This window comes from Pseudonaja textilis, chromosome 1 (assembly GCF_049901715.1).
Source record: "Pseudonaja textilis isolate UNSWEBS1 chromosome 1, rPseTex1.2, whole genome shotgun sequence".
NCBI lineage: Eukaryota > Metazoa > Chordata > Lepidosauria > Squamata > Elapidae > Pseudonaja > Pseudonaja textilis.
Window position 1 is genome coordinate 8,887,127 of NC_141990.1, and position 25,347 is coordinate 8,912,473.

At 43.9% G+C, this 25,347-nt stretch overlaps 1 protein-coding gene across 3 annotated transcripts in view; it reads right to left on the bottom strand.

Moving 5' to 3' along the window:
- Nucleotides 1-2,815: 2,815 nt before the first annotated feature.
- The window catches only part of SYNRG (synergin gamma), an 88,114-nt gene continuing 65,582 nt past the window's right edge, over nucleotides 2,816-25,347 (bottom strand). For all 3 annotated transcript variants that reach the window (XM_026710319.2, XM_026710322.2, XM_026710321.2), the window contains 7 exons: nucleotides 23,905-24,050; nucleotides 22,133-22,186; nucleotides 19,540-19,636; nucleotides 16,969-17,117; nucleotides 13,839-13,949; nucleotides 11,077-11,112; nucleotides 2,816-8,288 (listed from right to left, as the gene is read on the bottom strand). In XM_026710319.2, coding sequence (XP_026566104.2) covers nucleotides 8,157-8,288; nucleotides 11,077-11,112; nucleotides 13,839-13,949; nucleotides 16,969-17,117; nucleotides 19,540-19,636; nucleotides 22,133-22,186; nucleotides 23,905-24,050 — 725 coding nt within the window. In that variant the 3' untranslated portion in view covers nucleotides 2,816-8,156. The remainder of the gene's footprint in view (nucleotides 8,289-11,076; nucleotides 11,113-13,838; nucleotides 13,950-16,968; nucleotides 17,118-19,539; nucleotides 19,637-22,132; nucleotides 22,187-23,904; nucleotides 24,051-25,347) is intronic.

Below are 25,347 nucleotides of genomic sequence, written 5' to 3' on the forward strand. Positions count from 1 at the left end.
ATAAGCTCTACCCATAAAATAAACCCTACTCAAGCTCCTGCGCAGCCAGCCAGCTGCCCATTCCATCTGGTTGCTCGTGGTGCCACCAACATCCGGTGAAGCGAGGGGAAGTGGAGCTGCTTCATACATCCTGCACCGGCTTACCTCATGGCCCCCACAGCCAGACCACCCATGCCTCAACAACTCCCTCATGGCTGTAGCCCTTGTGCATCACTCAGTCTCCTGTTCTGTTGTGGCCTCAAGCAAGCAGAAGTGGGCCGAGGGCCATGTGGGATCTTGATGGACAGGGCTGCTGGAGCTGCTACAGGCGGGGGCAGAGTCAGGGGTCAGTGGAGGGTGGGGCAGCTCCTCCTCCCCCTGCCTCATGCTGGTAGCACTGGTGCACTGCATGGCCTCCTGGCTCCTGTCCCACCATGAGGAAGCAGAAGAAGTGGGCCTCCCGTACCTGGGGAAAAAAAAAAGACTTCCTCTGAAAATAAGCCCTAGTGCTTATTTTGGAGCCCAAACAAAATAAGACTGGGTCTTATTTTGGGGGAAACACAGATTTGCAATAGATTCTTGTAATTCAATTGTTGAGCAGCAAGTTTCAAGTACTTATGGGGCAGGGAGAGCCAGCATTAGAAACTCAACCTTTCCAGTTGCCTGCAAATGTTTTTATGCCCGTAGAATAATTATATGTTTTGACAGCTTCTTCAGTGAACAAAAGCTGACACAACCCTTATATGGAACCCAGCAGCTGTCTGCAGATTTGAATGCTTATTTAGGCGTAGTCTTTTTGCAGATTCCAACTAAGAAGCCTGAATATGCAAATACTGTAGCAGTGTTCCGCAACCTTATCAAATTTAAGATATCTGGACTTCAATTCCCAGAATTCCCCAGCCAGCCACGTAGTCCAGATATCTTAAATTTGATAAGGCTGAGAAACACTGCTGTACAGGATCCAGCATTGAAACGGATCATTTCAAACTCTCTTGCTGGCACAAGAGAGTTGTAGGGAAGAGGGACAAAAATGTTGTGGCATTGTAGGAAATTTGGGACATGAGCAGAGATGTTCAGTCCAATGGCAGGATGGCAACTCTTGAGTTACGAATTTTTATGGTATAAATGCACAAGTGCAAATCAATTGTTGATCACCATACAATGGACCTTGGGAGAAAGAGGTTCCATATAATCTGGCTGCAGCTTCAGAAGGGAGAGAGAGAAAAAAGGGAAAGTAGAGGTAGTTCTCGATTTATGACTGGTCACTTAGTGACCATTCAAACTTATGATCTACCTTTAAAAAAGGTGATCTATGACCTGCATCCAAAATTCTGATGGTTGCCCCACTCTACTGCATTTCCATGACTATATTTTGGCTGATTGGCAACACAGCTTTGAAGAGTTGTAGATTTCAACTCCCAGCATGGCTGGCCGAGCAACTCTGGGAGTTAACATCCACCAGTCTTAAAGTTGCCAAGCTTGGAGAGGCCTTGATCTATGCTTACCCATCAACCCCTTTGCATGTAGGTGTGTCGATGCAAGTCTAAATCAAACTTGCCTGGTCGAAGGTTAGCTTCATGCACAAGTTGCCAACTCTGAAGCAAACCTGGCTGAAGCCATTTTCTGCAACCTTATAGTTGCCACGAACTTTAGGGAGGGAGGGGGTAGATAGCTCACCAATAGACAAAACAAAAAACTTTCTTATGAGAACCAAGGTCATCCCAACTGGTGGCAGTTGGGGGAAGCAGGGACTGACCCAAGGAACTGCCAAACTACTTCATTGGACAATATGAACAATGCCATCCAGGGAGGGAAACATTTGCACTTTTTAACTAGGCTAAAATTGCGAGAAACTTTAGAGTTGGTTTTTCACTAGCTGTGCCGATTTGATGCATCCACTCCAATAAACATGTCCTTTGGGGGATTCTACTAGCCTCAGAGTTTTGCTTTCGATGGGTGTGTTACTTGGAGCGCTGTTGACCGCCAGTGGCCAGCAGAGTTGGCGGCAGACTCGGACAGTGAGGAGGTTGGGGAGGAACATAGGCCAGTCCTGGACTCTGGGGAAGGCTCTGAGGCTCTGACGAGTGCTCTGCATTGGAGGCAGAGATGGGGCCAGGGCCATCCAACAGTTATTAGCAGTTATCAGTCGGTGATGTGGGGCAGAACAGCTGGAGCCTGTTCCCAATATGCACATGCACAGAACAGCCAGGGGAACGGATTAGTTAAGGAATAAGGGTCAACTTGGAAGTAAAGGTGGATGGTAAATGGCCCCTCCCATAGGGAATAGAGGAGTGAAAGGGGAGTGGTGTTTGTAGAAGACAATTAATTCAATTCATTAGGGTGAAGACCTGTTCCTGACTTCTTGCAAAGTAATTGCTGCTACAGCGTGGCGTTTGGAAGATATCGGCCTGGCAACTCTCCAAGCCTGATAAAAGGTCTGTAGTTGTGAAATCTCATGAAAGACTATTTGCCAGGATTTTGACCTTTAACCTAAATAAAAGGGACGAGAAGTCTACTTCATGATCTTGGGAAGCCTAGGTCAGAACACACGGACGCAAGGCAAGACGAAAACTCAACTTCTCCTGGTTTTTAACCTCAACCTTCACCACTCCATCAAACTGACTTGGTCGCAGGCCTCAAAAACCCAAATTGGAGACCTAGTGCATCTGCTTTTGAGAGCGTTAAAAGGAACACACTTTTTGTTCTTTGATTCTACCACCTGGTATTCAAGATGCAGATTGCTGCCATCCAAGCAGGTTATGTTTGGCTAAGTGCCACCATCGACTTCTCTTCCAGCAGCTCACCAACCGTGAAGGAGAAGACACACACACAGAGAGAGAGAGGAAACGGCACTTTATTAAGAATCAGAAAATTTAACAGGAATCAATACAGCATATAGATTATGAAGGAGAATGTATGTCCCCCTGCGGGTGTCTATTTTATTTATATGTGCCTGTGTACGTATATATAAATAGTTATAAATAAAACAATCATTCTCAGGTTCTTAAAAGTATCAACACCGTCACCACTGCAAAGTCAAACGAGACATCACATCACAACCATGCCAGCCACAAACGCCATTTTGGAGGCTATCCGAGATGGCCACTGAAGGAACAGACACGTTAAAAAGAGTTGAGAGATGCAGTGGTTCTTTTCAAGCAAGTTTTTTTTTTTTAAAAAAAAAGTGTCACCAAAAAAGAAAATCAAATAACAGAGCAGGGAACTGTGATCTCTACAGATCAAACAGCTTTATTTCAATTTTCTTTAGGGAAGGTGGGGAAGAGACATCATCCATGAATTCCATAGCGATGCTTATTTGCATGCAGCGAATTAGAACTGGATATACATGGAGTTTGACTTTTCTTAGCTCTCTCTCTTTTTTTTTGCTGTTCTGTATTTGCTACAAGGCTGACTAAGGAAGCATTTATTTCTCTCTTCTGGCTCAGTATTTACCCAAATCCCCAAACAGGTGAGAAAATAGGGGGATCAACCCAATGTAAGCCGAGTTTAAGATGAACAAGGAGTCCATGAATACGGCTTCTCATATTGCTCTGAATGGCATGGATTTAAATGCAAAAAAAAACCAAACACACCTTAGCTGTTTTTCCTTGCAGGGTGAGTAAGGATGCTTTCCTACAGTAGAAATGGAAGGAAATCCACTAGGGAAAAGCCCATGGTCCATCTGGAAGGCCAGCAAAGGTGCACAATGCATGGGAAATGTGTTAGTTCCCAAGCAGCCGGCCTTCTTGTGTAGACTGCAGGCCACCGGGGTTTCGGTCGGTACCCCTTTTATAGCTTTCAAAGTCTGGACAAAGGAAGCCTACCGATCCAATAGGACACCTGTCCTTAAACACAGGAATGTATCTGAGGCGTAAAACTGGCTTGTTCCCCCCCCGCCACCACCCAAAATTAGGATACAACGATCACACCTGACTCATATTTTTCAAGGTACGGACTTAAGAAATTCGCTTGGGGTTTGGATCGAGTCAAGGAAAACGGGGAACAGCGGTGAGGAAAAATGGATGGATGGATGGAAAGGATCGACGTAGTTTAAACACAGATCGTAAACTGGCTATAGACAGGGCAGGAAACACATATAACTGGTGTGTGTGTGGGGGGGGGAAGCAAACACTCACCGTAGATCAGTGGGAACTTTTGTTTCCTTCACCCCAAAAGGGGTGCGTGTTTAAGCGAAATGATTTTATTAAAAGTGTAACAGTAGATGCTGGGTTTAGGAAACAAACGAAGAAACCAAGCCACTCTTCTGCCAGCTGCAAACCTGGTTTTGAAGCAAGGCAAAAAGCAGAACGTAATGAAATCTGCGGAAACACCGTAACCTTGGAGACAGTTTCCAAGGACACAGGGGTGGAAAGTGGGGGGGGGCGGAAATTTGGCTAGCCAAACAAGTGAATGAGGGGAGCTGGGTTAATAGATGAGGCCTGGTCCAGTGTGACAGCTTTGAAGAAAAATTGAGGGTGGGGGGAAAGTTTGCAATATCCCCAAAGAAAGGAAGGTGTTTTGTTCTACTACAATCATCATCTTTTTTTTTTTTACATTCTTGTTTTTCTTCAGATGTTTTGCTAAGAATCATGGAAACAAGACTTTCACACAACCACAGTTTCAATAAATGTGCCTGTTAATTCAATTGGAATATCCCGAGTCTTGTTGCCATTTCTTTTGTTCATACAGGCCATAACTTGGATGAATGCTTTTCAAACTTAGGCATTTTAAAATGGTGGACTTCAATTCCCAGAATTCCCCAGCCAGCATGCTGGCTGGAGAATTCTGGGAGTTGAAGTCCACCCATCTTAAAAGTGCCCAAATTTGAAAATGACCTAGAGGAAAATGCATTTATTGCAACTCCTCCTTTCCCCATTAGCAGCAAAATTGATACATTTCAATAAAATCTGGAGCTATCATTTCCCTCCTGACTGGAATATACCGTAAGCTGGTTAGATCTGCCAAACCCCTGAACTCAAGAGACTTCACTGTTTCCCTCAGCATTGAAGGCCCAACTTTTATCACCTGAGTGAACCTGTCAGGATGCGGCGAATGCCTTGAAGGGGTGGGGTGGATGTTGGCTCCGCGACGAGAAATTTCAGAGGACTCTTTGTCCTACAGAGCCAAGCAAGAATCTGAGTCACCAAATTTGATTAGAAAGATGGATGATCAATTCCAGCTAGGGCGTGCTTTATTATTTTCAGTCTCCAAGAGTTGCTAGGGGTGTGGCGGTGATGTGCTTCCATCACTGAGGGGATGGTTGGGGCCCCTAGGGTTGATGTTTTGGGCCATGGGGGGCAGGAGAGATTTGTTTCGAGATTTTGCAGAAAGCTTTTGTTTTGGGTCTACATCAATACTTCTCCATCTTGGCGGCTTAAAAATGGGTGGACTTCAACTCCCAGAATTCCTCAGCCAGCCTTGCTTGAAAGTCCAGCCATCTTCAAGCTGCCGTGGTTGAGAAACACTGATCTACCTACAGGGAAATTGATCGTACTCTGCAGAGATTTATCGAGGTGAAGCAAAACTCAACTAGGTGACATTAGGGTTTTATTACACAGAAGGTGGCCTCCTTTTGGGAAATGTGGCTATGGCCACCACAAGGAGGACCTCAGATGCCAGTTGAGGAGTCTGTAGCCTGAATGCAACCCTCTCCCCCAGGGGCTTAAGAGAACTTGTCTTCAACCAAGCCTGGTAAATATCCAACCACGTGGAAGTGAACTGGAGAAAGAGATTCTTGATCACCTTATGGTAAGTATAGGAAGGAAGGAAGGAAGGAAGGAAGGAAGGAAGGAAGGAAAGGAAAGGAAAGGAAAGGAAAGGAAAGGAAAGGAAAGGAAAAGAGAAAAGGAAGGAAAGGAAAAGAGGGAGGGAAGGAAGGAAGGAAAGAAAAAGAAAGGAAAGGGGAAGGAGAGAAGAAAGGAAAGAAAGAAAAGAAGCAGGGAGGGAGGGAGAAGGAAAGAAAGGAGAAAGAAAAACAGTCTTGCAGGGGTGAATGCAATCACATGCTGCAATCTCTTCCTGCCTTCCTATTTGCTCTTGTTTGGCTTTTCCTGTTTTTATAACCTGGGGGCAGGAGGAAAATCTCTTCGATTGCCAGGCCTTTCCTCTGCTCTGAAAGACTGCACTGGGGTACCTAGACTTGCACCTGGTCAACCGTTCCAGGGATCTCCCCCAAAGACTCCTACCCCTCGAGAGGCCTGGCCGCCATGCACCAACACAGAGGCTGTTTCTGCAAATTCTATTCTCAAGCTGGGAGAAAGGCAGTCCTGGGACATTGCGGGTGGGCTCTTTCAAAGCCGCCTGCAGGGAAAACTCCCACCAAGCAGAGAATAGGGAAGCCATCAGAGTGGCAAAACTGAGGAAGCAAGATTAACTTGTTGAGCTTGGCCGTTGCCTGTGTTGGGTCAACAGAGAACACCGTCTAGTTGCCAGCTATGACTTCGTGCCAAATAGCGGAGAAGAAAGATGCCTGAGTTTATCGCTGACCAGCACCTGGGATCAAAGCATTTTCAACCTGTAAGCTCATTTCTAATCAGGGACCATGAGTCATGGTCCGGGGCTATAATTACCATCATTAAACCTGATCTTTTAAAAAAAGGGCTCTGTTCAAACTGTGCATGGTGGCTCGAAGGCTGAAAATAGGGAAGGGGGGTGGAAAAGAGGTGGTGTGTTTTGTTTTGCGACAGCCCCTCCCTTGCCACCTGCCCCCTCTTTTGATCACAGTCTTGTCTCAGTGGCAATCAAAACGCCAACTACTGCTTAGAAGTGGAGTAAAGAGGCCTCCATTATCTGAGGACGCTTCAAAAGAGTCTCCATCACAATAGGTTTGCAGGTTGAGTGCTCTCTGCCAATCCTGTTTGGCCACTCACAAATCTTTACAGCAGGGGTACCCAAACATGGCCACTTTAAGACTTGCGGACTTCAACTCCCCGGGGAATTGAAGTCCACAAGTCTTAAAGTTGCCAAGTTTGGAGACCTCTGCTTTGCAGAGTTAATGCCATCAAAAAGAAAACATAACTAGAACAGGGGTGTCGAACCTTGTCAGCTTGAAGACTTATGAACTTCAACTCCCAGAATTCCCTAGCCAGCTGGGGAATTCTGGGAGTTGAAGTCCAAAAGTCTTCAAGTTAACAAAATTTCGACACTCCTGAAGTAGAAGATTTTCTGCTTCCACGGTTCAATTCCCATTTGCACTTTTTCTACTGTAAAACCACGAGGGACACCAGACCAATTGAAAAAGTTCTCCATTGTAATAAACTAGTTTTAAGGTGCCAAGACCCTCCGACGGCCTGCACCCCAAAAACAATAGTTCTGAAAAAGAATTTAAGGTTGGAAGGCCAATTTATATTCAGTCTAGTATAACTGGATCTCTTCACCTAACTTGGGGTCTTGTCACAAGGCAGGATTGGGTGGGGAGAGACCGGTACAGATTGAAAAAGTGTATGTGTGTCAGCACAGGTATTTATGTCCATTTTGGTGAATTTCTTTCAAAGGGATCATTTAAGCCGAGCAATGATCAATTTTTAGGAAACCTACAAAGAGGAAAGTTCCTTTTTGGGAGAAAACTAAGGAAAAGCCACAGGGGGTTATTGGGGATTTTAAAAAGGACGTGCATGCTAAAAAGGAAACGGAGCCTCACTCTTTAGGGCCTTGCAAATGTTTGACACCCAAGTTACTCCTTTGAGGAAAATATCATGAGCTTCGGCAAAAAAAGCATCAGCAGTTTTGCCAGATCTGAAAGGCAGCGTGAGTCCAGTTCTGCTCAAGAAGGCATTTTTTGCCTTAGTGCAAAATCCCCAAAAAGTATCAGGGTGTATCTCCAAATCCTTGCCAAGGTGAGGCTCCTGCAGATTAAAAACATTCCAGTGGCATTTACCCTTCACACGAGAACAGCTAGTCTAGGACAGGGGTCTCCAACCTTGGCAACTTTAAGACTTGCAGATTTCAACTCCCAGAATTCCTCAACCAGCAAAACTGGCTGAGGAATAATGGGAGTTGAAGTCCACAAGTCTTAAAGTTGCCAAGGTTGCAGACTCCTGGTCTAGGATGAATATTTTCAAAGCACCCAAAAACACCAGTACCGTTTCACATTGGCTTCTCAAGCGCCTACTTTCCACCCTTCCCTCTGGGAATTGCTCCCTTGTTTTAAGACCAAAGACTGGCCAAGAACAGTCTGCTTATAGGAGGTCAGGCAAGAGAAGGCCTGGAGGTTTGGGCTCCACGCAATTGATCCAGAAGTTAGCACAGCTGGCGTGATACTGATGCCCTCCGTAAGCAAGCTTGAAGCTGTCTGTCTCGGAGTTGAAGGCCTAGAGAGAAAAGAAAGCAAGGACACGACGTCAGAAACGCCTCGTGGTGTGTTTGTGCTCAGTGACCTCGAAGGAAGGAAGGGTTGACTGCTTTGGGGCACCAGATGTGCTTTCCAAACTCCCTATCAAGGTGCTCTTGAGAAAAGGTCTAACCTAGTTTTTCCTAATCGTGGCCACTTCCGGATGTGACCAAATTTAAAATCCCAGAATTCCACAGCTAGGGTACCCACGAGTGAGAATTATGGGAGTTGAAGGCCACACGTCTTCAAAATGGCCAAGGATTTGGAAAATGCTGGTCTAATTAGGTTCCAAATTGCAGTGGCGTGTAATCCAGGTTGAATCTAGAGATGCTGTCTTAAAGGCAGTTTGTCCTTGATTTACAATGATTTATCAAGCATTCAAAAGTGACAACGGTACTGAAAAAGGTGACTTACAACCAGCTCTCATGCTTAAAGACTGCGGCAGCCTCTTCACGGTCACGTGATCAACATTTGGGTGCTTGGCAACCAACATGTACTTACAGTGGTGGCAGTGTTCCGAGGTCATGTGATCACCATTTGCGACCTTCCAAGCTAGCTTCCAACAAGCAAAGTCAATGGAGAAAGGTGGATGGTGGTGCGGTGGTTAGAATGCAGTACTGCAGGCTACTTCTGCTGACTGCTGGTTGCCTGCAATTTGGCAGTTCCAATCTCACCAGGCTCCAGATTGACTCAGCCTCTTCCATCCTTCTGAGGTGGGTAAAATAAGGACCCAGATTGTTGGGGGTAATGTGCTGTGTTGTAAACTGCTTAGAGAGGGCGGTAAAGCACTGTGAATTGGTATATAAGTCTAAATTTTATTGTAATTGCAGGCTAACTCTGCCCACTGCCGGAAGTTTGATCCTGACAGGCTCAAAGTTGGCTCAGCCTTCCATCCTTCCCAGGTGAGTAAAAGGAGGACCCAAATTGTTGGGGGCAATAGGCTGACTCTGTAAACCGCTTAGAGAGGACTGTAAAACACTGTGAAGCCGTATATAACTCTAAGTGCTATTGCTATTGCTGACAAACTGCCCTTTCTCAGCAGTTCAATCCTGACCAGCTCAAGGTTGACTCAGCCTTCCATCCTTCTGAGGTTGGTAAAATGAAGACCCAGATTACTGGGGGCAACATGCTGACTGTAAAAATGCTTAGAAAAGGCTGTAAAGAGTTCTATATGAACTCTATGAACAGTGCTATTGCTATTTGTTTAACAGCTTCATGATTCACTTAACAATGGCTGTGATTTGCTTCACAAACATGGCACAAAGATTGCAAAATCCGGCACAACTCACTTCACAGCTGTTCTGCTTAGCAATGGAAATTTTGGTCCCAATTGCGGTCATAAATGGAGGGCTACTTCTAAGACTGAGAAGACAAAGAGATGTTGTGTGCACGTTTGAAGATGTTCCTTGCCAGGTGAGGTGAAATAAGCTACTAGGCAGGAATTTCTCCCTGGTGACTCTTCCTGGTGGTAAAATCTCATTCCTTGCCCTGCAATCTTTTCGGTTTCTTGGTGTCCGGCAAAGTTCTTTCCATTTCTATAGTTTTCTATATACAATTTTAGTCTTGCTGACTAGTCTACCACCCAAGGCATACTTTCATAATCCTGACAAGAGTAGGATATAATTATTGATTGCCCAGATATCTATCCTTTGCCAAAAATGGAACAAGACCAGAAAAACTGGTGGAATGTCTCAGGGATGAATAAGCATATTTAGATATTGGAACTTTGAATCTGGCTTCTAGCGACCAATAGTCCTTGATTTTCAATAAAAATTTCCACTGCTAAGAGATGGAAGCAGTTGTTAAGTGAGCTTTGCCCCATTTTACGACCTTTCTTGCCATACTTCTTAAGTGACTCAGAGACCAGTGTTAAGTTAGTAATCTGGTTGTTAAGTGAATCTGGCTTCTCCCCTGACTTTGCTTGTCAGAAGGTCAGCAAAGGGTATTACATGACCCCGGGACGCTGCAACCGTCATAAATATGAATCGGGTGCCAAATGCTTGAAGTTTGCTCATGTGACTTTGCTACAATGGTCCTAAGTGTGAAAAATGGTCATAAATCACTTTTTTCAATGCCACTGTAACTTTGAACGGTCACTAAATGAAATGGCTGTAAGTCAAGGACTTCCTGTAGATCAGGGGCCCCCAAACTTGGAAACTTTAAGACTTGTGGACTTCAACTCCCAGAATTCTCCATCCAGCATAGCTGGCAGTTTTGGCCACAAGTCTTAACGTTGCCAAGTTTGGAGACCTGTGCTGTAGATAGACCAACGTCAAATCTGTCATAACTTCAAACGATTGCTAAGTGACCAGTCATAAGTTGAGGACTATCTATAAAGGGCAACAGAGACAGTGCAAGAACAAGGCACTGAGCATTTAGATTCTTAAAGAAGAAAACAAAGATGATTTGTGTTCTATCCATTCTTCTCTGGCTTATAAGGAGCCACTACAGAGCTCAGATAATATAATAGACACATAAGAACCAAGAATACAGACTACAAGAACTGACAACTCAACAATCACCACACGAGGGACACCAGCACAAAGCAAGCGACTCACAAAGCACCAGCATGCTGACAAGACCACGAGGAGGAAAGTCCTTTGACTTGGGTCGTGCTGGGTTAGTCGATTAAAATCAAAAGGTTAGAGAAAATTGGGGGCAGAGGGGGTGTCACAGAGATTGTGGCTGGAGAAAGCTATGGCAACATCTTGTTTGGGACACACAGTGTTTTTAAAGGGAAAAACCAGACGAGGTTTGTGAATTCGTACTTCTCTAGGATGTTCTTCCAGAGGCATTTCTTCTTTCTGAAAACAATGTTGAAAACCAAAGGAAATGTCAGCAACACCGTAGCCAAAACACAGGAGCTGGTTTCCCTGCTCCCATGCCGTGACCCTTCATCCCACCGATGGTTAAGATTTGGGGATTGCCAACCTTATACCTCCTTTCCTCCTGCCATGCTAAGCGGATATGCTAAGCCGAATCCAGCCTACCCTAATCTCCATGGATGTCAGCTTTATCCTACAATCTCTGAGGAAATTTGCCCAGCCTCCGTGTTTATGAGAAGCCCTCCCTATGTGGAATTTCTGCAAATCCAAAAATAAAATAAAATCAAATAAAAATCCGTCCCATTCTACAAAACTTCTAAGATCGTCTCACCAGTGAGAAGTTTGATATAACTTGGCTAGTTTGAACCAAATGCCTGATGTCTCGAAGGACAAATTGAGTCATCTCATTTCATGGTTTAGTCAGATAACATCAGGGGTGAGATCCGACAGGGTTAACTACCAGTTCGGTCATTTGCGAGGTTCAGTGATTTGCGATGTGCTTCTCTGCACGCTGCCAGCGCTGCTGGTGCGTGCCTGTAAATCGTCATCAGCATGCTGCGTGCAGAGAAGCAGCCTTTCAAAAGCCCTTTTTTTCCTGCTTTTTTAACTGCAGTTGTGCCTCGCACTGTAGCTGAAGTTGAAAAATCAGGAAATAAAGATCATTTAAGAGCCCAGGTGGGCAAAAACATCAGCAGACATAGAACCGGTTCTATATCTGCTGCTCTTCAGAACTACCAGTTCTACAGAGGGGGACAGAACCGGGAGAAACCCACCCCTGGATAACATCCTAAAATAGACGGTGGGAATGCTGTAAACATAATATACCTCGACTTAGCAATTCCATTGCCAAAGAACCCTAATGTCAGGATTCCAGCAATCGCCCTAATTAAATCATGAGCCTCGAGCCAAACTTCAAAAAACTTCAAAATATTTATTAGGAGAGAGACATGCTGGCATGACTTGTATGAAGCCGACTCTGAGATATGTAATTTACCCATGACCCTGTTTCCCCCCACCCCTCTGAATCATAATTCAGATTCTCCAACGAACCACGTTCACGGGCTGGGTGTCATCCATCACACTCTCCAATAGAGGATTTTAGCGGCCAAAATACCTGGTTGCCTCAGCTACAATCTTTGTGAGATAAGCTTGGAATATGCTTCTGAGTTCATTTGCAGTATGCTCTTTCGGGGTTCCACCCCCACTTTCTTATGGCAACTTGGAAACAGGGATAGGAATGTTTTACAAGTTGACACCTAAGACACTCACATTAGCAAGATATTTAAGTATGGGTTAGAAGGCAAGTCCATTAAATCAGGAGTACCCAACCCCTGTGGACTGCCAGTTGGGAACTGGGGCGTGGGAATGGGGGGGCGAGCCATGAAAGTTCATTTGCACATGCGTGGAATCTAGGTTGTGTGTGCAAAACCATCCCCACTCCACCCCGTCATTGCTGCCGATCCGTGGAGCCCGAAAGATCGGGGGCCATTGTATTAAGTGATTCCATAGCTGGCTTGAAAAATCACGGTCCAAAAGAATTTTCAATTGTTCCTTGTGAAACCAGAAGTGACAAGGATTGGGCTACAAGGTCAATCCTGGATTTGCTATTTTACAAAATGTTCAATAATGACTTGAGAGAAAAGATAGAGGGAAGACTTATCTAAGTGCAAAATTGGGTAGGTTAACTATTTTGACAGAAAACTCAAACTAATGGTTTGATGGTTGAGAAACAGATTGAAAATAACAATGAATTTTAATCAAGGCAAATGGGCAATTCTTCAGGAAATTAGGAAAAGAAATCAAATATATAAACTGTAGGATGGAGAAAACCTGGCTTGGTAATACTTTCTGTCAGTATTTTTCCTCCTTGGCAGCTTGAAGATGTGTGGACTTCAATTCCCAGAATTCCCCAGCCAGCTGCTGGCTGGAGAATTCTGGGAGTTGAAGTCCACACATCTTCATGCTCCCAAGGTTAAGAAACACCGATTTATGAGAACTGGACAAACTTAATATAAGATAGCAGCGTTACTGTGACTGCTAAAATGGCAAATGCAATGTTCGGTCTGCGTCAATCGTGCCATTTCCAAATGACAGACACAATAATTGTGTTCTGCAAATTGTGTCCAGTTTGGAGAACTTCATTTCAAAGAAAGAGTCTGAAAAACTTGGCAAAACAAGCCTAGGGAGGATAATCAAGAGAATTGAAAATTCAACCTCGTGGACAGAAAATGAGAAGAGGGATGTACATGAAACAGGAATATGCTTTGGTTTGAACCGCAAAAGAAATCATATTCCAGATTTCTGCCAACTCTTTTGGATCAGTCCTGGTTTGGCAGAAGCCATACTTGGGATGTTCTGGTTTTGGTTGCAACAAAATCTGTGAAGTTTCTGAGATTATTCTTACTTTTTTTGTAGGAGGCTGGGGCCAGGTTGATATGCAGGCCTTCCCTCCATGGCAGAACCTGGGCACCAGAACCAGTGGTGGGATTCAATTTTTTTTACTACCAGTTCTGTGGACGTGGCTTGGTGGGCATGGCAGGGGAAAGATACTGTAAAATCTCCAGTCAAGAGGTGGTATTTGCCAGTAAAGTGGCCAGGTTTGGAGTTGCCTGCCTTATAAAATGAGTATAGTAAACAAAGAGAGAAAAATAAAACCTGGATAGCAAAATGTAAAGAGAGAAGAAGACGATGGCCACTCTACTTGCCTTGCTCCGTGAGTTTACGTTTAAGAGGCACACCCCACAAGCCAGTTCCTGAGCATTTTTAATGCCTGGGCGAAGCATACAGGAGGAGAAATCCAGTGAGTTTTCATCAGGCTGCAAGAAGAAAAGAGGAAAATCTGAACGTTTCTCAGGGGAGCAAAGAAATAAGCCAATCAAACTTTTAATCTAGTACAGCCTCTGTGCAGGATGCCAGCCCTGGATCCATCTTGAGACAGCACAAAGCCGAGTCCTTGTCCCAATAAATCCCTTTTATTTAACTTACAATGAATTTCCTATTCAACAAAGTCCTGGCCAACAGTCTTTCAAGATAGTTCCCAGTTACAGACCTCTATCAGGCTTGGAGAGTGGCCAGGCCGATATCTTTCAGACTTGGCAAGCATGCCGGAATGAACTAATTGTCTCCTGCAAAGCCCCACTCCCCTTTCGCTCCTCTTTTATTCCCTATGGGAGGGGCCATTCACTTATTCACTTGTGGGAGGGGCTATTCACCATTCACTCCCAAGTCAGCCTGTGTTCCTCAGCTGTTCCCTTCTTCTAGCAACTCTGTGCATGTGCACATTGGGAACAGGCTCCAGCTGTCCTTCTGCCTCACTGATGTCTGACTCTGAAGGCAGATGATAACTGTCAGATGGCCTGGCACCATCTCTGCCTCCAACACAGAGCCTTCCCCAGACTCCAGGACTGGCCCATGTTCCTCCCCAACCTCCTTACTGTCCGAATCTGCTGGCCGCTGTCGGGCCACAACAGTAGCAAAAGGGAGTATAGCCATAACAACATATTTTCACATGAGATCAAGGTCGGGTTGCTAGCACCTGGAAGGGAGTGACTGAAATTTGGCAGCAGCAGAGGCAGAAGATTGACTGGATCTCACCATGTGCATGTCACTGGACAGGGCAGGGTGTGAGTTTTAGTGTGAGTGGTGGGGAAACGCAGGATTTCAGATTTGGGTTTTCCCGAGATATGCCAACATGACTTCTCTAATAAATTCTTACTTTGATGGATTTTGTCTCGGAGTCCTGAATTGCAACAAGAGTTTCATTGGAACGCTGACACAGGAACTGCGAGAGCCACTTTAGGTTAGTGATTAAGGCGCCAGGCTAGCAACCGGGCGACGGTGAATTCTAGTCCTGTCTTAACCATAAAAGCCAACCGGGTGAGTTTGGGCTGATCACTCACTCTCAACCCAATTGGCTGTTGGGTGGCTGTTGTGAGGAAAATAGGAGGAAGAAGGTGTGGTGGGTATGTTTACCACCTTGAGTTCTTTGTAAAAATCATAAAGGTGGGAGATAAATTAATATCAACTCAAGTAGGAAGACGCCTTTCTCACAAATTGCTATTTCGATCTTCGACTGCCATGTTTAGTCCTAGAGAGACCTGCATGTAAAGCAGATGTTCTTCCTCTGAACTTCCTCCCCTCCGTGAGGTGATAGAGGTAGTCCTTGACTTGTGACCACAATTAGGACTGGAATTTCCATCATTAAAGTCAGACCTAATTTTACAACAATGTTTACAGTGGTTTTTAAATGAATCATGGTTATCATTACGTGAATCATATGTTGTTAAGGGAATCATGCAGCCGATAAATAAAAATCCGGCTTCCACAGTGGGCATTTTTTGCTGGAAAACAGAATTAAAGGCTGCAAACGATGATCAGGTGACTGTAGGACATTGCAACCAATTGTAAATGTAAGCCAGGTTCCAAGTGCCTGAATTGCAATCATATGATTGGGAGGGTGGTGCAATGGTCGTAAGTGCAAGTAGAGGTCATAAGTATTTTTCTATACTTGTAACTTTGAACCATCATTAAACATACTGACATAAGTCGAGGACCATCTGTAATTGCACAGGGTTGCAAAAATGTCAATTATTGCTTTCTGTATGTGCACAACATGCCCTCTGATCTGCATGAAAATTAGTTTAGGGCAGGGATTTTTGGAATGAATGCATTGTATAATTGTATTTACTAAGACAGTAAAATTGCGATTTACTGGACAATACATCAGCTCCTGCACATAGCAGGTCCAGTTTCCCCAGTGATATATGACATTTGCTCAGTGACCACAAAATCAATGATGTCCTTTCAAGTTTAGCATTTATGAATAACAGGTGCCTTGTGCTCCCAAATCAGTCCATTAAAACAAGGTTTCGTTGTATTTTTTTTTTAAAAAAGGACATAGACAATTTTGAGGTCAACTTTCCCACTAGGGAACATCAAAATGGAAAGATTGGAGGAATAGATGTCCCAAACCTAGAAGCCTAATACTCTGGCCCAGTGTTTCTTAGATTCAGTCGCTTTAAAACATGTGGACTTCAGCTCCCAGAATTCCCCAGCCAGTATGACTGACTGGGGAATTCTGGGAGTTAAAGTCCACACACCTCTTTTTTTAAAAAAAACAAATTTTATTAATTTTTTAAAGACAAACAGAACATAAGACATAAGAGCATAAAACCTCCTTTCTAAAGGTTACTTATAGGTTTTAACAAGACAAATAAAACATTATTTTATACAGCATAGTTCCACATTATCACATTTCCATTTAAACACATATATATCTTTTCCAAATTTCTCATTATTTCTCCCTTCACTTTTATTCAATTATATTTCTTTCTATCAAGGTTTTATTAATTCTCAATCAAATATAAACACACAAAATACAGAGCATAAAACATAAAACTCCTGACAAACAAAACATAAGACATAGAAACATAAAATCTCCTTTCTAAAAGCTGCTTATAGGCTTTAACAAACAAATAAAACATTATTTTGTATAGCGTAGTTCCAAATTATCACATTTCCATTTAAACACATATATATCTTTTCCAAATTTCTCATTGTTTCTCCTGACTGGGGAATTCTGGGATTTAAAGTCCACACCTCTTAAAGTTGCTAAGGTTGAGAAAGACTGGCCTAGATAATTAGATCAACTGTGCCATCCAAGCGCCATCCAAGGCCTAACCCTACTGAGCTTATCTGGAATTAGCCTCAGAGGGATATATGCTGCCACCTACACGCAGACAGTGATTATGATGGCTTCATGAAATGATATGCAGGTGGAATCAAGTCTCCCAGCGCCACCTATTGTCCTCCAGCAATTGTTCAAAAGCACCTTACCGTTAAGGCTGCAAGGGACATGAATCCGATCAGGTTATTCCACACTTTATCGATATCCTTCAAGAGGAGTTGGAGTTTCTCGCTGCAGACAGCGGTGGCTTTGATGCCCAGCTCCACCCGCTTGGTGACTCGATAAACTTCAACAACCCCTAGGAAGTATTTGAAAAAAGAGCAAGAAACACGCCAAGAGGTCCTATGAGTAAAAGGAGGATCGATTTACCTGTATCGTATATGACATGTAGACGGTTTTTGCGGCCTTAGCTCAGAAGGCGTTGTGACAGAAGCAGAACTGTGCCTGAATTTCACTTGCTCTTACAAAAACTAAATTTGCACACTGGGAATCTCTTGCTGTCTGTGCTCCTCACTGATTTGTGTGTATACAGGTGGTCCTTGACTTAGAATCATTCAGATCATTGACTAAGGCAACGCAATGTTTTATTACATTTTTTAAAAAAAAATGTCACGATTTACTTGAAACAGCAACATTTCAAGGGAAAGTAGGCAGAAGGACAAGTATTTGTCTATAACTTTGAGGGAGGTGAGATTTAAAAACATGGGAAGGATGCTTTTCCCATGTTAGTTCCCTTCTAGTCAGTGGTGTGTTTCAAATATTTTTACCACCGGTTCAGTGGGCATGGCTTGGTGGGCACACTTTGTGCATGCATACACACACACACACACTTTGCATGCGCGTGTGCCCCGAACACACACTTTGCGCAGGCCCAGAGGCGTTTTGACTCACCTCCTGCAATCCTACACTCTCTCTGACGCTTCAGCAGCTGCTGCGCGGCAATTGAGCTGAGCTTCAAAAGCAGGACATAATGACACTATAGAGCCCTGCACACCACAACAACTAGACACAGGAACAGTTTTTTTCCCCAGGTGCCATCACTCTGCTGAACAAATAATTCCCTCAACACTGTCCAACTATCTACAAAGTCTGCACTACTATTACTATTAATCTTCTCATCACTCCTTATCACCCATCCCCTCCCACTTGTGACTGTGTGACTATAACTTTGTCACTTGTATCCTTACGATTTATATGGACTGTTTCCTAGTATGATTTGATTGCTTATTGTACCCTATGACTATCATTAAGTGTTGTACCTTATGATTCTTGACTCTTGACAAATGTGTCTTTTCTTGTATGTACACTGAGAGCATTTGCACCAAGACAAATCCCTTGTGTGTCCAATCACACTTGGCCAATTCAATTCAATTCAAGTCAATTCAATTCAAAATTCAATTCAATTCAAAATTCAATTCAATTCAAAATTCAATTCAATTCAATTCTGTTCTATTCTATTCTATTCTATTCTATTCTATTCTATTCTATTCTATTCTATCCTATCCTATCCTATCCTATCCTATCTTCAATTCAATTCAAAATTCAATTCTATTCAATTCAATTCAAAATTCTATTCTATTCTATTCTACTCTATATTAAGGTTAGTATGGGTGCCCAAGCAGGCAAGTGGGCGGGCAGGCCCAACAGAGAGTGTCGGAGAGAACTGGTTCGGCCTCCGCTCCTAATCGTCGCTACTGGCTCTGCAGAACCGGGCCGAACCGGTAGAATACCACCACTGCTTCTAGTTCTCTATGGAGTTTCTCAGCCGTCCAGGTCATGGTTGCACCAAAGATGCTTTGTTTCAAGAGGCAACTGGACTTTCCTGTTTTTCTTTGAATTTTGCTTCTCATCCAAGAAGCTTCTTCAGCTCTGACTGGATGGTGGGGAATGGAAGGATTTATACTCCTGGCAGACAGCTTCTAGTTATTGTTACTTCTAGTTACTTCCCTTCTAGTTACTGTTCTATAAACCTATGCCTACAAGCAGGGCTCTCTAACCTTGGCAACTTTACGACTTGTGGACTTCAACTCCCAGAATTTCTCAGCCAGCATGGGGGTTGAAGCCCACAAGTTGTAATGTGGCCAAGGTTGGAGATCCTTGCCTTTAAGGAGACATCTCCCTTCTTCCCTGCCACCCATCTTCACAAATACCTGGACACTTTTAATTCATGTTACAGGTTGTCCTTGACTTAAAACCATAATTGAGCTCAGAATTAGTCGTAGCAGTCATAAAACTAAGGGCCACATGACCAGATTTGAAGTTATGACTATTTTCCACGATGGCCGTTAAGCAAACACCACGGTGGTTAAGAGAATCTATTTTCCCAGGGGGTGTTTTTGGGTTGACTCAGACTTCCACCCTTCCATGGTCGGTAAAATGAGGACCCGGATTGCTGGGGGCAATAGGCTGACTTTGTAAACCGCTTAAAGAGGGACTGTAAAGCATTGTGAAAGGGTATATAAGTCTAAGTGCTATTGCTATTGCCAGAAACTGGAAGTAAATGCCAAAAACTGGCAAAAAAGTCACAAAATGTGGTCACAAAACTGTGGAATGCTGTAAACAGCCATGAAGGTGAGCCAATTGCCAAGTGCCCCAATCATGGGTGTGTGGCAGATGTGTGTCTGGCTGTTGCAACTCCAAACAGTTCTTAAGTGACTGGTCATAAGTCAAGGACTACCTGTCACTGCACTACTGAGATATGAAATCAAATAAAATTGTACCTAATAAATATTCCATGCCCTGCACAGACTGGATGACTTCAGTACATACAGAAGAGCTGCTGATTCCGTTCAGGATGTCGTTTGCTTTCTTGATGACCTATTAGAAGAGAAGTCGATTTTAGCACAGTTGTGGCCAAGTTACACAATCAGCTGCTGAATTTTACCGAATTTTTATCCTACACTGCTTGTTTTACGTAAGATAGCGCATATTATTGTACTCTTCCCCAACTTTATAATAGTTGCAGAATTGTTCCAGTGAATCTCCATGTGAAGAATTGTTCCGGTGACTCTCCATGTGCAGTTGAGGCTGATTATTAAACACCACAATTTGTAATTCCAACCACAAACACACCGCAAAAGATGTGGAGTCCTTTTTCTTAGTAGTTATGGTACATTTGCTACAATGGACCTCTTTCCTTCTACGCTCTGAAGACTACACAGCCTACAGGGAGTCCTTGAATTTATGACAGTAACGGAATCTGCCCATTATGGTCCTACGATATGACAGTCATAAAGCAGGTTGCCACACGACCAACCTGTTTTTATGGCCTTGTTTCGTGGTGCTCGTTAAGCAAATGCTGTGTTTGTAAAGCACACACTGCGGTCGTTAAGTGAACCAACGGATTGCTAGGAGCCAGTTTTGCTGAAAACTGGAAGTAAATGCCCAGTTTTGACAAAGATGTCATAAAACGTGAGCGTGGGACGCAACAAATGGCTGTCAGTGCCAATGGCTATAAATTGCCAAACTTCAGAACTAGGTCATGAGTACCCTTGGAGAGGTCAGTTTTAACTTTGAATGGTTGCTAAGCGATCACCCGTAAGTCAAGGGCTACCTCTATTACTTTTATGCCCCTGGCCTTATGCCTTAAGACAACCTTTTGGGCACCATGGAGAGAGTTTTTTTCTGTGGACCGGAGAGAGTGTGTTTTTGTGTACTGCCTGCATCCCATGAATGGGGCTTCGCTTGTTTCTGGCATCCTGTGGACCAGTGGTTGGGGACCCCTGTCTTAAGATCTCCCTCTTAAGGGATTTATATAATTGTTATAGATGTTATAACTGTTATTGACCAACAGGAGGCACTACGCAACTGGTTTCCAGAAATGTGTTGCATAGGGCCTCCCACTGGTTATTAGCAGTGGACACATCTGAAACAGAATAACAGAGGTGGAAAGGAACAACTCTGGTCTTCTTGTTCAACTCCCTGAACAAGCAGGAGTCCCTATTTCATTCTGGACGAATGGCTATCCAATCTCTTCTTCAAAATCTCCAGTGTTGCAGTACGCACAACTTCTGGAAACAAGTTGTTCCACTGGTTAATTGTTCTCACTGTCAGGAAATTTCTCCTTAGTTCTAGGTTGGGTTTCTCCTTGATTAGTTTCCACCCGTTGCTTCTTGTCCTGCCTTCAGGTACTTTGGAGAATAGCTTGACTCCCTCTTCTTTGGGGCAGCCCCTGAGATGTTGGAAAACTGCTCTCATGTCTCCCCTAGTCCTTCTTTTCATTAAACTAGACCAGGGGTTCCCAACCTGGGGTGCGAGACGATATTCCAGGGGGTGCAAGAAAAGTCCAGGTAAATAATAGGATATTGGCTATATGTTGGCATTTTTATTTATTATGCAATGGATTAACTTTGTTTTCATTTTAGAGTTAAGTATCGTTATTTAGTGGCCGTCACATACATAGCTGAAAAGATTCAATCCTATCATATATTTAACGCGTTCAGTAATTCCTAAAGGCTAAATTTCAGGGGGTGCGAGGTTCGAGTGAAATTTCTTTAGGGGTGTGGGGCGAATAAAAGGTTGGGAAACACTGAACTAGACATATCCAGTTCCAGCAACCGTTCTTCATATGTTTAAGTCAGGGGTGGGATTCAACCGGTGTAACTACCGGTTCCGTGATTACCTTTTGCGCGCACACTGGTTCTGTGTCTGCTGCTCTTCAGAGCTACCAGTTCTATAGAGCCAGGCAGAACAGGTAGCATCCCACCCCTAGTTTGAGTCTTCCAAGATCTTTGTCATCATCTCTACACTCTTTCCAGAGTCTCAAAATCAGTTCCAGTATTTAAAATGAGGCCTGCATCTATTCTTTTCGTGCAAAGCAGTAGTTAGTGGGAGGTGAAACCCAAGTGCTGCTTCAATATTGTGGTTTTATCTGCCCACTCTTAGTTACTGGATCACTGATTTATTTCAACGGACAAAAAAAAATTGAGAGAGATCTTGGCATCACAGGTACTCTGAAGAATAGATTGACCCCCACTTCTCTGTGGCAACCCCTTAGATAATGGAACACTAATCTCATGTCATTCTTAGTCCTTCTCTTCATTAAACTAGACACACCCACCCAATTCCTAAATATATTGGAGCCTTCAGCGCCCAAATCATCTTTGTTGCATTTCTCTGCATTCTTTCCAGAATTTCAACATCTTTTTTTACATTGTGGTGAAAATATAAAACAACCAACTGAAGTGAATTATGCAAAATATTCTCGCTGCTCTATAGATGTCATGGCCAACTTTCCCCTTTTCAAATCACCAACACCTACAGAAAAGGAAAGGAAGTTACTCAGGTAGATTAAGATGGTGGTCACCTACTTACCTGCAACGCACTTTCCAAACATCTCTGCCATTCATAGGCATATCTCTCACTTTCCTAGTGGGAGAAAGTAAAAGAAACCATTTTGAATGGCTGCAAAAATAAAAAGCCAACATGGAATGATTTTTATATTTGTTTGTTTTTTCTGCATGGGATAGTCAAATTCAGATGTGGCAAATCAAAAACTTTTCTATTTTTTCTTCATCTGTAACAGCACACAACAGTGTCAGAGTATATTCATGAACTGGAATAGAGCTTTGGTAACAAGGTCAGCCAATGAATAGGCATAGCAATTAAGTCAGCCAATGAGAACTGTTTGGAAACTGAAACTAGATAGTAGCTTCTAGGCGTGCGCTCTATATTAAGCTCTGCAACTCTGCAGCCATGGTGAGCTCCAACTGGGTCTGTCTATTGGAATGAAACTGCTTCTCTCTGCTTGCCTGATGAACTAAAGTAAAACTGGAAGTTCTCTTTGTTCTGGTCTACTGAAGTTACTTGCAACATGTTTCTGTCTGAGTTTGCTCCATGTTGGAGTAATCTACAACTGGTTTGTAAAATCTACTTATTATGTTTATAAAAATGTTAAACGAAGCATCAGCCATCTGTGTTTATTTTGCCGGCGCTGAATTAATGCTGTAAAACTCTGAATAAACAGTTTGGGAGGGAAAGGCTGTGGATCTCTTCCAGTGATACGTTTCAAAAAAGGTTTACCACCGGTTCGGTGGGTGTGGCTTGGTGCACATGGAAACGTGCACTTTGCACGGGCGCAGAGGCTTTCCGATTCACCTCCTGCAATCCTGCACTCTCCCTGTCGCTTCAGCAGCTGACGCACAGCAATCTGCTGTGCCGAGCAATGCAGCTGTGCTTCAAAAGCAGGAAATAAAGGTCAGTGAGAGCTCGGGCAGACAGGTGGGCCCAACAGCAGCTCCTCAGAGAAAACCGTTTTGGTTTCCTCTGCTCTTTGGTGCTACTGGTAGGCCAGAACTGGGCCAAACCAGTAGAATACCATCACTGATCTCTGATCCCATCAAGTTGTGAAGATCAAATAGGCCATTTGGATTACTATCCACTAGCAAAACTGGTTCCCATCTAGTTATTTTGGAAGGATATTAAACGGGCTGGTTCCAAATAATTTTTGGTGTTGCCCCTTGATTGGAAAATGTGGCTGAGTATAGGCTGGTGGGTTTGGTTTATGACAGAGGTCTTCGAACTTGACAGCTTTAAGACTTGTGGACTTCAACTCCCAGAATTCCTTCTCCAGTCATGTTAGCTTGGGAATTCTGGGAGTTGAAGTCCACAAGTCTTAAACTTGCCAAGTTTGAAGACCCTTGGTTTATGAGATGGGCTGCTCTGAATTATTTGTAGTTTGTATTTCATTTTGTTGCTTGGAATGGATTGGGCAGCACCCAGGTATGCCTGTAAATCAGTGTTTCTCAAACTCGAGAAGTTTTAATATTTCTGGACTTCAACCACCCAGAATCCCTCAACCAGACTCTGGCTGGGGAATTCTGGGAATTGAAATCCACAGATCTCAAAGTTGCCGAGACTGAGGAACCCATTGCGGCAAGCAATAAGTGAACAAATCATTATGAAAGCTGAGCTACATCTGGGAAACAAGGCAGCTACAACTCTACCTTTCTCTTACAGCGGCTCTCAATTCATCCACAAGGATTTCTCCCTTACCTGAATTTGCAGCTTGGCACCTGCTTAATGAAGCAACTGTTCTCAGCACAGGTGCCCCAAGCCACAAACCTTTTTGTTGGTTCTCCCCTTACCTCTACTTCTCCAGTAAGGTCCTTGTATTTGTCTCGGATGACTGGCAGGGAAGGCTTCTCGCTCAGAGTGTTTGATCGATCTCTGAAGGGCTGTTCCACAGGTGGCAGAGGTGAGGAGCCTAAACTTAGGGTCCTTTTGTGAGAACCTGGAAGGAAGTACAGGTATTAAAGGGGTGGTCAGGTCCATGAATACAGGTAGTCCTTGACTTACAACCACAAGAAGCCATGGATGGAAACTAACCAAGGAGGGAAGCTACCTAGGACTAAGGAGAAATTTCCTGACAGTGACAACAATTAATCGGTGGAACAACTTGCCTCTAGAAGTTGGGAATGCTCCAACATTGGAGGTTGTTAAGAAGAGATTGGACAACCGTTTCTTTGAAATGCTCTAGGGTTTCCTGCCAGAGCAGGGGGTTGGACTGGAAGACCTCCAAGGTCCCTTCCAACTCTGTTATTCAATTTGTGATTCTCTTTGTGATTTGTTTAGTAACTGTTCGAAGTTACAACGGCAATGAAAAAAGTGACTTATGACAGTTTTTCACACTTATGACCATTGCAGCATCTTTATGGTAACATGGTCAAAATTTGGATGCTTGGCAATTGGTTCATATTTATTTATCATGGTTACAGTAGAACACTGTAGAGAACGGAGCACCATTGGTGACCTTGTGACAAGCAAAGTTTTCAATGGGGAAGCCAGATTCGCTTAACAGCCATGTTATTAACTTAATAATTGCAGCGATTGACTTAACAACTGTGTCAAGGAAAGTCATAAAATGTGGCAAAACTCCCTTAACAACGGTTTCATTTAGCAACAGAAATATTGGGCTCAACTGTGGTCATAAGAAAATGGTCCTCTGCCTTGGTCCTCTGCCTTGAGCAGTGGGTTGGACTAGAACAGGGGTCGCCAACCTTTTGGACCTCAGGGACCGCCAAACTCATAATTTTAAATCCCGCAGACCACTGATATGAATTTTGGCTGACAGTGGCTTGCTGAAAGTCGGTCCCCTATTCCAGAGCTGCAATAGTCACAGGACTGTCCCTTTAGTCATCCCGGAGCAGCTCCTCCAGTCCATGGCAGGCCAATGCACCCGGGTGGAGAAGCAGCTGCTCCGGGATGACCAAAGGGTCAGTTCAGCTCTGGAATATGGGACCGACATTCCCACCAACGTCAGCAAGCCACCCAGGGATGGATTTCCCTCCCTTACTGTTGGTCTTACCTTCCAGTTCCAGCTCGCGTGGCTCTACTCAGGGTAAGGTTTGCACTCGGCTGAAGGGTGAGGGGCCAGAGGGCGGGTGGGCCATGTGGGCGGCGCAGCCTTGTGTTCCTGCACAGCCTGGATTAATTGTTTTGGGGGGATATTTCTCTGTGGACCATCAAAATTTTCTCACGGACCACCAGTGGTCCTTGGCCCACTGGTTGGCAACCACTGGACTAGAAGA